Source organism: Mesocricetus auratus, unplaced genomic scaffold, assembly GCF_017639785.1.
Source record: "Mesocricetus auratus isolate SY011 unplaced genomic scaffold, BCM_Maur_2.0 Super-Scaffold_100015, whole genome shotgun sequence".
NCBI lineage: Eukaryota > Metazoa > Chordata > Mammalia > Rodentia > Cricetidae > Mesocricetus > Mesocricetus auratus.
Genome location: NW_024429198.1, coordinates 40,670,726 through 40,686,343, shown reverse-complemented (window position 1 = coordinate 40,686,343; position 15,618 = coordinate 40,670,726). Strand labels below are relative to the sequence as shown.

Below are 15,618 nucleotides of genomic sequence, written 5' to 3'. Positions count from 1 at the left end.
ATTACCCAGTTCCTATGGGTTTTCTCCCCAGATCTCAAGCTCTGCAAGGATATTTTTGGAGTCTTCAAGCACATGGCAGTGAAACTGGCTTTGAGCCTATGACATTGTAAAGGACAGGAGCACAGAGGGGTTATGCCAATGGATGCCCCATGTTTCTATGTTAACAGATAGTGTTCTCTGGATTCTTCTCCCAAGAGATCAGCTAAAGCACAAGTCAAATTTCCTCTCTTGAGTTCAATATAAACTCTGAAAGGGCAGCACATTTTCTTCTGTCTTGATAAACCCTTCCTTCCATCAGGTACAAACTACCCTTAAACACAAAGAATACTGGTTACAAAAGGAGTAAGACAACTATTGCAAAGTGTTTCTAAAGTGTGTGTGTGTGTGTGTGTTTGTGTGTGTGTGTGTGTGTGTGTGTGTGTGTGTGTGTGTGTGTGGACTTCTCTCTGCACATTGTGAACATGCTGGCACATTTTAAGCAATCACTTGTGCTTTGGTTTCCATTAGACAATTTTGTGTCATACACTATCATCTAAACAGACAAATGCATGTGCAGAATTTTCTTGGGGTATATTTCATGTAAGAGACAACTCTTAAAACACTTTAGTGACCATCAAATCAGATCATTTTGGTGAATCAAGATATTCATCGTTTATAGGGTCTTACAAAGTTCCTGGGAGAAACCAGAACCCTCTAACCTATTATTGTAAAATCTTTTCAGTAATTAGTTGTTAGCTGATGAGGGTAAAATCCAAATTGTCTTTTTACAGATGGTTTAAAGAAAGTATTTCATTGGCTTTTGTTTGCAGAAAGTGAGTATAGGGAAGAGAAAGAAACTAAAAGGCTTCCTGTCAGGGAAGTATTTTCAGCTTTTATTTCAAAGGTTGCAGAGGGGAATATTGAAAGGCATAAAAATTAGCCTAGCTCTCTAGATGTCCAGAATTCTAAGAAAGATATAGTTGGGAAAAGTACTGATGCTTGAATATGTTTCTAACTCATCAAAGATCAACAAATAAAGCCTAACATGGTGATACAGATAATTGGGAGGCTGAGGGAGGAGGATCAGAAGTTCAAAATCTGCCTTGGCAGCATGCTAAGACCCAGTCTCAAAATAAAAGGGAGTTGGGGTAAACACCGTGACTAACATGTGAGAGGCCCTATATTCAATTCCCAGTATTGGGTTAAAGAAAAAAGTCAAGATTCCAAAGCCCAGATCCTAGTCATTCTTGGACGTTATGGGTTTGAAGTCTTTGTTTAGATTTATTTGTTCTATTTTCTATGGATGCTCTTTGCTTCTTCTGGTGTGTTTCTTGCTACAGTTTTCCTTTCCTCTTCTCCAGGTCATGGGTTTGGCTCATCAAAGATGTCCCGTGCACAGACATTTCCCAGCTATTCTCCAGAACAGAGCGAAGAGGCTCAGCCACCATTGTCACGGTCCAGCAGCTATGGATTCAGCTATAGCTCCAGCCTCATTCAATGACACACAGAGGCCACCACTGAACAGCAAACACAGTCTGCCCTGGACCTGCCATGGGGTCATTTCGCCCTGTACCTCCTGGAAGACCAATTGCAGTACAAATTAACATTGGTAGGGACTAGTCCCAACTGGAAGGTTAAAAACTGGAGCTCTGCTTCCTTGATCCAGTGGTTAAGTCCTTTGTTTATTGAATTTCTATGGGGGAAATCTATGTTTTACAAAAAAAGAATCCAATAATATGAATGCTCATAAATAAGAAAAATTATTTGTGTCTGCCAGTAGCAGAAGCCTTGGCACTGGGAACTTTGCCCACTGTAGTTTGTGCCTGGGTGGGGGGGTCACCAACATTTGTCCTTAGGGCTGTGTACTCCTGTTTGGACACAGAGCCTGTCTTTAAACATAATGATGACCCACTGTAAGATCTGTGGCTTTTTCAGTTTTGACAGAAACAGATCAAGTAAGCTCTACACGTGGCATCTTAATTCTCCATGTAAAGAAGCCTAGTGACAATTAAGGGTATGTAAAATTATAATACTCCATTAAGAAGGGCCCTGGAGAGAGAGAGGGAGAGAGAGAGGAGAGAGAGAGAGAGAGAGAGAGAGAGAGAGAGAGAGAGAGAGAGAGAGAGAGAGAGAGAGAGAGAGAGAGATTGCTATATCTATCTATAGATTAGGATATATCACATGTGCTGTGGGTGACAGGATATGCTCACTGAAATTATGTTGAATAACTAATTTTAAAGTACTGCTGTTAGAAAATGAAAAAGGCCCCCTGTTAGAAAATGAAAAGGGCTCCCTACTAGCAGCAGTATCACTGTAGCCCACCCTGATCCTATGAGGATTGTGAGCAAAAACACACAAGAAGGAAGTGTTTCAAAAACAATATTACCAGCCCAACTGCCCTGCATGTCCATTATGCTGTCTGTCTGGTTGGCATTCTTCTGTTTGACTGTTTGTCTCCTTGGCAAACATTCTGAGCTACCTGAGAAATTGGTGTAATCTGCAACTCCAATGAGAGACTCCAAAACATTTGAGAAAGATACAAAGCTACCCTTAAAACGAATCTAGCTATCTTTCAGTTAAAAGAAGGACAAATGATTCAGGAAAGTAGACATTAGTGTTTTAAATTTCACAGATGAAATTTTGCAAAGGTCATCAGGGGCTTGGCATTTGGTATGGAATCAGAACTTGCTTGGCTTGAGTTTTTCTTGTACTGAACTTTATTGGTTGAGATGACAAGACAAAATGTTTCACTTGAAAATTTTTCAAGCTCTAGAATGTGACAAATTTCCAAGTTTGGAGGGAAATGGGAAATTTCACTTGAAGGGGAAAAGTTTGACTAATTCAGATACACATAGATAGGTTTGCCCATAATTTAGGGAGTGAAAATACAAATTATTCTGCCTGACTCACCTGGTGTCATGTGCCTAAACCAAATATCTATCAAGGAATCCAGATCAGATTTCAAGAACAGAAAGCCAAGGTCAAGCAAGAGGAAAGCATGACTTTTTCCTTGATAGCCAAATGTTCTATTGAAGTGAGTCTACTTCCAAGGTACCTTTTTGCTGATTCCCATTAAGATTCCATTCATCCTTATCCATAGCTTTCCAGAAGATTGACAACTCCCTTCCATGAATTACTACTGAGTAAACATGGTTATGCATTCCTCCTTGATTGATGCACACTTACTGCAACTACCTACACTCCCCAAATCACTTGGATAGGTATAAAAACCTCATAAAGACACTAATCAGAAGAGTCAATGTGGCGGTGAAAAATAATTATTGTAAGCCTTCAGGGATAAAAAGAAAATTACCCCAACTCTACACTGTTGATTTTGCTGACACAGCAGTAGAGCAAATGCCTGGGTCCTTCTGAGGAGAGAATACAGCCTTCCCTGGAACCCCGCTTTTCAGAGTTAATGCCTCTGAGTTTCTTTAACACATGGCATCTGCTGTAGAAATGCCATTAGTAAATTTATCAGAGCAGCTCTGAGCTGAGACTGTGCTAGCACGGTTCCTAGTGTAGCCTTTAGAGCATGTCTCTCCCTGGCTCACTGAGTCGAGCTGTTGCTTAGAGACCACGAGTTTCTACAAGGGACTTATGGGGAAAGGCCCTGAGGGGTCTTGATTCACATCTCAGCTTTATCCATGTGCCAGAAGCACAGATAGCAAGTCCAGTGGGATTCTGCTAATTATGAGTCTGCTCTTGTGTCTCTTTGGTGGGAGACAAGTACCCTTATGAAGTAACTTCACTATTTGGATCTGATCATTAACAATGAGTGTCACTGGGAAGGAACTGAAAACCATGCATAAGTTTAGAACAATTTTCTCTCTGAAAATAAAGTCACAAAAAAAGAGTGTGTGAGAGATGTACCTCTTTAGTCTTTAACCCAGTCTCACCACAGTGAGAATAATACTGTAAAAATATTTCATGATACATTTTTAGGAGCTTTATTCTAGCATACTCCTCTGAGTATATTTAAAATTTTAGCTAAGTCAAAACTGCTAACAAAGCAGAAAGAGAATTTATAGTAACCTAATATTCTTAACATGAGGCAGTGCTCTCACTGTAATAAAAGAGACAAACAGATGAACCTATAAAAACCAAAGATGGAAGGATACTTGTGAGAGTCTCCTGGAGCCTCATAAAACCATTCCACCATAATTATTACAAAGGTTGTAGGCACGTATTAGCACACCCAAGCCTGGAGGTTCTTGACTGAAGATGCCTCTATACTTTGCAAACTGTTCTCCCTTCAGAAATTATATTGTACCTTAAATATATATGTGACTTTCTCATTGTGAGGGAGAGACCACTACACACCAAAGACATCTTTTTGGCCCCTTCTGCGTGTGACTCAGTTGGCCTTCCACTCAGATTTACATAGAGCTATAAAGATGCTTACCATATCTATATCAAGTTTGTTAGAGAATGGTGATGTAGGAGGCTCCCATGCATGAGAAAGTCTCTTCAAGAAGCAAACCAAGCCTGAAGGTATACATGGTTTTACATGTTTTATGAGGAGGGTTGGTTTTCTACCCTAGTCTTTTTCTTCTGATAATATGCATACAACCTGCAACACATACCATTAAATATGCAGAAAAGTGTAAATGACCTTGACCCACTCTTTTACTGTTCTGGTGGGGTAGGGGGCTGGCACAAAACCACATCTTTCTGTAAGTGGCTGAACAAAAAAAAAAAAATAGGCTCTCAGATATAATTTACTTAAACCAGTTGGAAATAGTTCTGAATCAAAGCTTTTGGCCACTGCCATAATTTGAACTTAATAAAATAGATAGCTAGAGTGAGCCTTTGCTGATTCAAAATCAAGCCATTGTTTCATATATTAGGGAAGACGCTGTTTGATAGAGCTTGTGAAATGAAGTGAAGCATATTTATTAGAACTAAACCTTTCCTTGTTCTAGTATCTAGACTACTGGTTCCAGTGTGCAGTTCTTCTGATTTCACTGAGAAATTTTGTTTGATAATTATTCATCCTCCTTATAAAATGACCACTCATTCATCTCATTCATCTAACATAGAAACAGTGTGGTAATCAGTACCCTAATATGGTTAGCTGTAGACTTTACAATCCAATTTATTGCATGTGGTATCAATATAGTGGATATTAAAAATACAACCCAAAGATTGATGTCTAACCCTCATTCTTTAGTCGAAATCTCACAAAACTTCGTTTTGAAGAATGCATGAGTAATTTACTTCTTTGATTACTGGAACCACTTACAAAATAACCGTTAATGCTACAGTGAAAACAAGATAAGGAAATTACATTATTATAAAAAATTATAGTCCAGTCTTGACTATTCTAATACATCACTATAAATGGGCAATATATATCCAGTGGTCCTGAGGTTTAGACCCTTAAATTCTTCATGTTTCACAAACTACAAATATAATGTTAATGACTGCTTCAAACATATTAACATGTCTATCAAAATAGTGCAATGACCACCTGCTTTTACAATTATTAATTATATGATCTTTGCACTACCACCTTATCAAAATTGGACTCCAAAAAGTGTCATTTGAGTATGTACTCAATTTTAAAAATAAGTGATATGCAACACAAATTAGTGTCAAGCCTATGTAATTTATAGAGTATTCATAGGTTATGAAATTTATAGAAATTACTCATGGATGAAATAGAATCAAAGGAAAATGATCAGTCAGTAGGATAATTTGAGCAAAATGATAAGGAATCCATTGGCACAACCAGCGTAACGCTTGGACTGTACTTTTCCAAGATTCTGACCTCTTCTGTGTGGTAGACTTTGCCTTCTTCACTGGTATTCATCTACTATGTGCAAGTTAAAAATACACAGTCATATTATGTCTTAACATAAGCATGGAAAACACATTAGCAACATATGTGATGCTTTCAGTTTGGGAAAAAATTAACACAAAAGAAGGTATGTAAGCTGCAGTTTTAGCAATGCAGGAATTGCTTTCTGTAGGCAATCTCTTTGGAATTTTATCATAAAGTGATGTTATCAGTGAGTGAAAAGAAGTATGTCATGAGAAACAGATATCCCCATAATTATGTACTCTGTAAATGGATTAGAAAGATCCATTTTGTGTATGGATCTATCATAAGCCCATACTTTCTTACTTAAGAATGTGTGAACGTTGCAACATTTCTACAATTACTCTCAGAGAAGAAGGCTTAGACAACTTAGCAAGCTTTGTGCAAGAATCTTGGGAAACAGATGCATATTTGAGACAAGCTTAAGCCCTAGCAGCAATTTAATGGCCATACGGAGTTCGTTTTATGCTCCCCTGAAAGAAAACTGAAACCTGTGGGTGCTGTAATTTGTTCAGAGGCAATAAACAGCTGGGGATGCTATGCTCCTGTTTCAGACCTCATGAATGCTCCCTGGCTCCCCCATTTCTCAGCAGATGTGTTGGGAACTAGGGAATAGAATGTGCCCTCAGAACACTTAAGTCCTTGTACCTTTAAATGCTCACCTTTCTATTTTAAGTGTATTTCTTCCTCTTGGACTCATCACCAAGGATACTCAGAAAGCTTGTTTATGAGCAACTCACTCTATTTGTTGCTATAAACTTTTTCATTTATAGGTTGTCATCCACTACTTTATTACCTCAAATAATAAGCAAACTAAAAGTTGAGAAAATTTTCTTTGTTGTTGTTTACTTGTTGCTTGCTTTTGTTGTTGTTGTTTTTCCCCACTAACAACTCCATGGCAACCATGATTATTAGATTGGGGGTCTTTATCCCTCCTGAGGACATTATGATTCCACTGTCAAGGACATTTCTCACAATTGTATTAGATAGCTGATGACATTAGGGCTAAATTCTTTCATGGAAATCTCACAGTTTACACTCTCAGATTAAGAGAATGGAAGTTTTTATATTCAAATGTTGTATCCATTAAGTTTTTCCTTATGAACTTATGTAGGCAATTATTTAAATTATGTGAAGTTTAGATGAATAAGAAAAAGGTTAAAAATCATCTTTTACTTGTATTTTCTGAAACTTTCCCCAAGGTTAATGTAGTATGATCTTGTAAATATTTGTAAAGGATAATTTCACTTGTAATAGAAATAGCCCCTGTAGTAATTTCACATATACAACAAGTTCTAATTTTAATTATTTAATTTTCTCTGCCAGCATCGCTAGTCTGAAGTCCTTCATGCTAGTTATCAGAGCTTTTCCAAACCAATTTTGCTAGTTAATACCAATAACTTAAAAATGTATCCCTTTCAGGACAGTTTTAGACTGAGCACACAGAATCAACCCTCTCTGTAGACAGACTGTGTGTCACTGAAGTAAACTACCGAGCTGATTAGCAGTGGTTGAAACTCAATCACTGATGTCATTCAAGGTATCCACAGTCTCAAAAGAATCTGGTATTTGAATTTTATGAACATAAATGCCAAGGAAAACATGATTTAATTTTAAGATTCTGCAGGATCTCCCTCAGAAGAACAGTCTTGGGAGGTTCATATGTATTGAGGATCACTGGCTATATAACAAAGAACAGACAATGGCAAAGTACAGAACACAGTGATACTAGTACCTTCATGTTAAACATAAATCAGCATAGAGCATGATTATTATGAGTTAGAAATGTGGTCAGTAAAATCCACATCCACAAATCTACTGCATAACTCAAGAAGCAATGCTTGAAATGGATATTGAGAGAGAGGTCTCTTAATGGCTTAATGGGAGGGACAGAACCACACACTGGAGATGACCTTTATGATGTGGTTTGCTTTTTGCCATTTCTTAGACACTTATTTTAGCTGTAAGAGGCAGCACATGAACCACACCAACAAATCTGTCTGCTCCTGAACATGAAGGCCAGCCAATGTCATCTTCACTGAAGATGAAAAGAGACAATGGCAACCATGTTCCTTCCCATGTACCCCAACCAACACATACATACTCATATTCACAGATACACTTTTGGCCTTTAGCTTTTGACCCACTGTATTTTCAGCGAAGCTACCCTGTATCGTTTAAAATATATTTGTTGTGAAATATTTATCCCTGTGACTCTCAAAAATATACTAAATTATACATTACATGCCCACTTCCTATAAATCTTTATTTAATTAATTTATATAATTTTCCGAAGTCTTCTATTGTTACAAAGGGATAGCATTTGTTGTTAATAGCATTAACTAGACATTGATCCATGACTAAGAAATAAAACACCCACTACAAATTTGCTTCAGTTAGAAAACATGACCTACTGCATCTTACTCTTAGGTACAATCTATTCCAAATACTCTAGGGACATCTGGACTTAAATACTAATTGAGGCCCAACTTTGGAAGGAAATGAAAAGTAAAACAAAATAGGAGTTTCTGACTGAGAATAAAATATTATAATAAGGCAATAATAAAATTAAGAAATCCAGTTTTTAAATTAGTGTGTGTGATTTTTTCCTTCAGTAAAAATACATAGTTGAAGAATTTGCTTCTCCTAAATTTATCATTTTATACATATTTCAATCCTTAAGATATTTCAAATTATTGTTATTGAGTTCTTAGAATTCCAAGAAATTCACAAATGGAATTGCTACAAAGATGATAACATAGTTGCACAACTTTAAAGTTTGCATCATTATTTAAAGAGAGTAAAACATCTGAAATACTATTCTTCACCACAACTCTGCATGAATGAAATTTTGAACTAATTCAATGGCTTTTCCCATAAGTTATTTGACTTTCTTAGCACTGTAATAGTGATTTCCTTTCATTTTGTTGTTGGATGAATGTAACTTTGTAAAAACTAACCAGAATTCTGACAATCATATCTTGCTAACCTTTAAAATGTTAACTTCTTTCATCGCTTATGAGCTTGTGATTTTTGAAATAAAGTAAAAGAGAGCCCTTTATTAATTGTAAGGTTACTGAGAATTTATTATTTTCCTAACCTTATATTACAATAGAGTTTGAATTCAATTGGGCTGAGTATGCTTTGAAGAAACATGGAACATTAGTATTAATGAAGTCATTACAACCAACATATTTATTGTGTGTTTTCAAGTGAAAAGACATCCAGAAAGCATAAGTGATGTACACAATGCAATGTAGTTAGATTTTGGAATTTTTTCTGTCTTTCTGCTCACTCATTAAAGGTAATGTAAAATAATTAAAATGAATATTTGACAGCAAGATTGGACATCACAATTGAAATTCACATGATGCTAACTGTCGTGCAGTGATATGATCCATGATTCCTTTCTTAATTTTCTTCTCATGATCAGCAGTTTTTGTCATTTGAATGTAGTTCTAGATACACATTTGCTTAGCCTGCTTCTCAAACTTAGTGGTTAAATATTAACTGAGCCTTTCTGATTAGATTCTTAATGAATATTTTCCCCTTATAAAGAATTCATACCCCTAAAGAAAGTGTAAAGTTTCTCAAACTTGGAGAAACCAAATTGTTGTAGATTTTGATCTCACAGTCAAGTAGTGTTAGAGTTCCCTTGATGGAGAAGTACAGTCACACAAATTTGTAAAAGTCAATAAAAAATGTCTAGGACCTTTTGATGCTACACAGTTTGGAAAAATGATCAAGAATGGAGTGATAATGAAAATATCCATTCTTTCTAAATAGTGAATAAAATACAATTTATTCTGAATACCAATTTTGTGCCATTTTCATAAGAAATCAATGATGTGAATTTGGTGGAGTTTCTTTCCCCATTATCACAATTAAGATCATGGGGACTATTTTTTTGCTAGGGAAAATATGTTTATGAAGAATGCAATGGTTTATATAAGTTTAAACAGACATCAAAGACAATATTTAATATATACATGCCACAGGCCCAGCCCCAAAGCAATTACTCTACTATTTTTGTAACATACAAACAAACCAGCTATGTCTATTTCCAAGTTACTCCAAAATTATGTTAGACAAAATGATCTAATTTTAGTATGCATATGGTGACTTATTAAAATGAATGTTTGAGCAAGAACTGGCTAGCATATCTAACATTCATGAAAATGCCAATTGTCCTATAATTTAGACATTTTAGACTATCCGGCTGTTGATTGATGCTGAGTATGATCTCCAAGTCTATTCAATCACTAAATGCTTACTGAGTTCTTGCTACCTCCAAAATACAAATAAAGGACATGCAATATCTTCTGACCTTTGTTCTTTCCTCCTTTTAATTCCTTTTGGTATATGACAATATTAGGGGTTGGTTCTGAAAGCAAAGTGGTACTTAGATCACAAAATGACTAGAAATAAGGAAAAGCAAGAAGTCATCATCCTGCTCAGATTCCTAAAAATCAGCTTTCTCAAAGCATCTCTAAATGTGTCTCCTTCCTCCCCACCTCTTTCTCTCTGTCCTCCTCTTCCTCCCACTCCTCCTCCCCATTACTCCCTGTCATCTTCTTTCTCCTTCTCCTTCTCCTTCCCTTTCCTTCCTGTCCTTTCTTCCTCCTCCCAGTCCGCCTCTCCCTTTCTCCTCTTTACTCTCCTCTTCCTTCCTCCTCCTACTCTTTTCTCCTCATCCTTCAATCATTTTTCCTCTGGCTCTTCTCTTTCAGGGAACAGACTGCTTTTTTCAGTCACAGAAAATTGTCAGGAAACAGAAGCAAATAATAACACAGAATCATATCTCACTATTGGAATTATCATTCATACATATTTTTAAATCTTCAACTTTACCTTAAATATGCTCATAAATTGTCCACCATTATGATCTATCACTCTCTAGATATGTGTCAATGACAGAGACCAACACTATCAAAATTCCTCTGAATACATGATACATGTAAACTCAAGTTATAACGTAATCAATTGGGAAAACAGTTGTTTAAAACTCCAATCTAAGAAGTCTTAATTGAATCTTCTCAGAACTGGAGTTCATACCACACACTTTTCCAGAACAAAATCACCTAGAAGTCAGGAGTCTTGTCTTATTCACTGAGTGTCCCTGGAGCACTATTGGCTTTACACATTCCTTTTTGGTTCTCGTGTGTGTGTGTGTGTGTGTGTGTGTGTGTGTGTGTGTGTGTGTGTGTGTGTGTGGTGTTGTTTTTGGGAGGCCTACTGCTTATGAGGTCTGAAGCTTTTTTAAACAAATCTAACTACATTTGAGAGACCTAAGTATGGTGTATAGTGTATTAAGGTTGTTACCATTAACCTATTTCACTCACTCTAAGGAAATCACTTCACTTTCATTGAATGTTTTACTATGCTTTCTTTAAGTTTTCTTTCTTAGCCCGTCTACTCTATATCTGACCCACTTCCTCAATAGGGGAAGGGAATGCTATTCAATATTCAAAATCTCATGAACATTAAGGGACTTTTCTGGGAATTGTTAACAGCAGTAGGATTTGTATATTTGTAGAATTTGTGAACTGTATGAATAATATTGAACATGAAAGAAGGTCCATTGCTATTTATTTTTGATATGATCTGACATTAAACTGTATTGGTCATATTTAAAATCTCAGATAAAATTATCAATAAATTGCATGCAACATGAAATGTTCACTCCATTTGTAAACAAAACATAACTCCACAGTTCATGTGACATTGTCTTTTCTAACTCTTCAGAGGAAATATCAAAAGGCCAAGGTATCTAAGAGGTTCCATACACGTGAAATGGCATCCTATTGCTGTATTTATAATGAGTGAAGCAGGAATTGCAAGACTTACAGTATAATTTCTAGTACATCAGAATACTACATACTCTAAAACAGTTTAGATCATTGCTGTTGAATAGTGAGTTAAAGTTCATTTAGTTTGTTGGTATTCCTAGACAATATTTCATTCCTGATGTGTGATTCTTATTTCTTGATTACCAGTGGACAAGAGAATAACACGGAATAAGCAATTACAGAATTTTGACCATTTTTTAGTGTAACCTAATGGAATAATCCATTTGAATGTTGCTTCTCTTATGTAGGTTACATCATAAGAATTATTCAGTGACCTATTTATTAAATTTTTGCAATATCCTTAAATATAGTAATATATAGTGAAAAATCTCTATGGCAAATCTACAGACTTGGTCCATATCTCATTAAAATTACTCATATATAAAAAAGACAGTTCTACTCACAAATAACTCACAAGGGCTACAAAAACCCTCTACCTTCTTCCCATATGCCATGACTTTTCCTGTTTTACCCAAGAAAACTAATTATATACACACACATGTAAAATCCTTGACCATGCTTTTTCTTCCTTGGCTTTTCTCACAATAAAGTCTTCTGTTCTTCATTTACATTTTTGTAACTTTAAAATTGTATCCAACCAAGCAAACCTAATGTTGAAAAACACTTTCTGACATTTTGAATTTTGTTTTATTTTGGCAATTAAAAAAAATGAGCTCAGAGGCGTGGGTAGTCTATGAGACCTCTAACAGTGGAGTCAGTGTTTATCCGTAGTGCACAAATGGACTTTGGGAGCCCATTCCCTATGGAGGGATACTATTACAGCCTAGATACACAGAAGAAGGCCTAGGCCCTCCCCCAAGTGATGTGACAGACTTTGATGGACCCCTGTGGCAGGCCTCACTGTCCTTGGGGAGTGGGTGGGGGGCATGGGAGGATAGGAGAGCAAGGGAATGGGTGGTTGACATGTAAAATAAGATTGTTTCTAAAATAAAAAATTAAACTAAATTGAATTTTAATTTTTTTAAAGTTCTCAAAATTTGGTGACTTAGACTGACCTTAGTGATAAGTCAGAATGACTGGCAGTTTATCTCCTCCAGTATTAGCTAAGTGGGTAGACTTGACATAGGATCTTTGTGCACCTTCACACAAAATATCCCTGTAACCTTTTGCTTCTTTTGGATTTGCAAAGTTTTATGAATCTTAAAGGTGACTTAAGCATAATCAAGCAATCTGAAAAGTATGATTTAAATTGACCTTCAAATTTTCTCTCATATTTAATTGTATAATTATTCATTAAAATAAGTACATATTCAATTTATGTAAATGTAATGTCAGTCACTAAAATGAATTAAAATGCAGCATTGATGAAACAAAGTTAGACAGGACAACTGTCAGTATCAGGTCTTCCTAGTAGAAGCATCAGAAAGTTAGGACAAAGCAGGAAGTGAAGACAGCTTAGTAGTAGAGTACTTACCTAGACTGAAAGTTAGAAAACAGTTCTAGGGAATTATATCAGTTCATAGAGTGCTTGATTATCTTGGAAAAATCCCTTCATCACCACACAAAATCACACCTGGTGTTTATCTGTAATTTAAGCCCTGAGGAAGCAGAGGCAGGAAGATCAGAACTTCAAGGTCATCCCTGACTACATGGTAAGTTCAAATTCAGACTGTTATCCATGATATCATGTCTCAAAAAAAAAATCAAATCAAGTGACAATAATAAAATCCCAAGGAAAGTAAAGAAATTGAGGGAATTTACCACCTGCAGATATAACAGACTTCAAACACAGTCTGATCCCTAGTTAGACTGGAATTGATCTATAACCAGTAACCTGATGACAAAAAAAGATTTGCAGATGTAAAAACTGTATTTTATGGGACCTTCAGAACTTGAAAGGGAGAGAAGAGTTAATTTGAATGTTAGTCATGCATATAAAGTTCCTGAAGTAAAATCTAAGCAGGAAGAAAGTACAAAATGTTAAGAATAGTGGAATAATTTCACCAGGTGTAACACACACATAATCTGCAGCTCTAAACAGGACTAGAAAGAGAATTAAGTAACAGCAGTTTGAAACAGCTGTATCTATGAATTTGCCAAAATTATGAAAAGACAGTAATTGAAAATCACTATGTTCTTAGAACATATAAATACTATAAAGAGAGAGAAGGATGATGGAGGGAGAAAGAGGGAAACAGAGAAAAACAGAGACAGAAAGAAAGTAGAACTAGACAAAGGAGAAAGAAAGAGAAGAAGAAAATAAGAAGGGGTAAAAAGGTAAAAGAAGAAAAGGAAAGGATGAAAAGAAACCTTGACCGTCTCTGGGAGATACACTCAGAAAGAAATAGAATTACATAGAAATTTCCAGCTGAAACTAGAAAACATAATAGGAGAAAGAAGGTATAAAAGAATCAAAGAACAAATATAGCATTAGAAAATAATTATAAACATATAAATTATGGAAGTAAACCACATTCTCTTGAGTGGCTTAAATATACCAATTAGAAAAGGAAGATTGCTCTGCTGTGTTTTTAAAGGTTCAATCACACATTGCTGTAAGAAACTGTCTTTGAACACAGGCTCACACCAACTTCAATGTCAAGAGCCAGTGAAAGGCGTGCAAAGCCAATGTGAGTCAACCCCAAGCAGAAATATTTATGGTAGTTTTGTAAGAGACCAACTTGAACTAGGAGGATTATCAAAGATGAAAGCAATATTTAATATGGAGGGTCTTCTATTTTTCAAGAAATCCAACAATTCTAAAAGTATAACATTTTACAATGGACTATCAGAATGTTTCAGGAAAAACTGATAGAAATCACAAGAAAAAATAGACAAACTCATTATAACAGCTGACTTCAATATCTCTGTCACTAAGGATATGGGAGATTAAAAAGATTACAGATGACTTGTATAGCACTATCAACCAATGCTATCCTATACAAATTTACAAAATGTCACATCTAACAGCCTAATGCACATTCTTCTCAGAGCAAATGATGCACATTCGAAAATTAAAGCATACAAGCAATTATTTTCAATATAGTAGAATTAAATTAGAAATCTGTACTGAAACACAGTAGGAAAAATTCCAAAAGATACATACTAAATATTGAATTTATAAAAGGCCAAATACTTTGCAAATGAAACTTGAAAATATTTTTAGCCAAATGAAACTAATCAGTATTTATGAAATTCAGTGTTATTTATAGTATTTGGATGCCAATTTAGGAAAATGAAAATTACAAAATCAATAACATGACCACAAGAAACTAGGGAAAAAGAGTAAGATCTAATCAACTTAAAGAAACTAGAGATCACAGAATAGTGAAATTGAAAACAGAAAATAATAAAAAAAAACGCTGTGATTCCAACTGGATTCCTGAGGAATCTGAAAATATTCATTAGTGTTACAAAATTAGGGAAAACATATGTGTATATGTGTATGTGTGTGTTTGTATGTGTGTGACCAGTTCTTTGAACAATACAAAGTGCATTTAAATAACTATAAAATAAACTAAATAGGCCTATATTGATGAAAGAAATAAATCTATACTTTATAGCCTTTAGAAAAGTTCCATTCCATAATGGTTAGTATTGTGTGAAATGTTTTTACTCTTTTGCTCTTTCTGTCCATTTTGTGGGGATCCACCACCCAGCGTCCAAATAACTCATATGGAGGCTTATTCTTAATTATAAATGCCTGGTCTTAGCTTGCCTTGTTTCTAGCCAGTCTTTCTTATCTTTAAAATTAATCCATCTACCTTTTCCCTCTGGGTTTTTATGTTTCTTATTTCTGTATACCTTACTTTCCTTCTTTCTCTGTGGCTGACTAGGTGGCTGGATGGCTGGCCTGACATCATCCTCTCTTTGTTCTCTTGCTGCTGTTCCTTCTTCTCCTTCCTTTGATTTATTCTCTCTGCCTGCCAGCCCCACCTAACCTTGCTCCTGCCTCACTATTGGCTGTTCAACTCTTTCTTAGGACCACCAGGTGTTTTAGACCAG

General features: G+C 35.7%; 1 protein-coding gene across 1 annotated transcript in view; it reads left to right on the top strand.

Annotated features, from left to right (window-relative positions):
• The window catches only part of Dok6 (docking protein 6), a 407,151-nt gene extending 397,022 nt beyond the window's left edge, over positions 1 to 10,129 (top strand). Inside the window, exon 8 of the mRNA XM_005065385.4 lies at positions 1,341 to 10,129. Within this exon, the coding sequence (XP_005065442.1) occupies positions 1,341 to 1,480 (140 nt within the window). The 3' untranslated portion in view covers positions 1,481 to 10,129. The remainder of the gene's footprint in view (positions 1 to 1,340) is intronic.
• Positions 10,130 to 15,618: the final 5,489 nt, after the last annotated feature.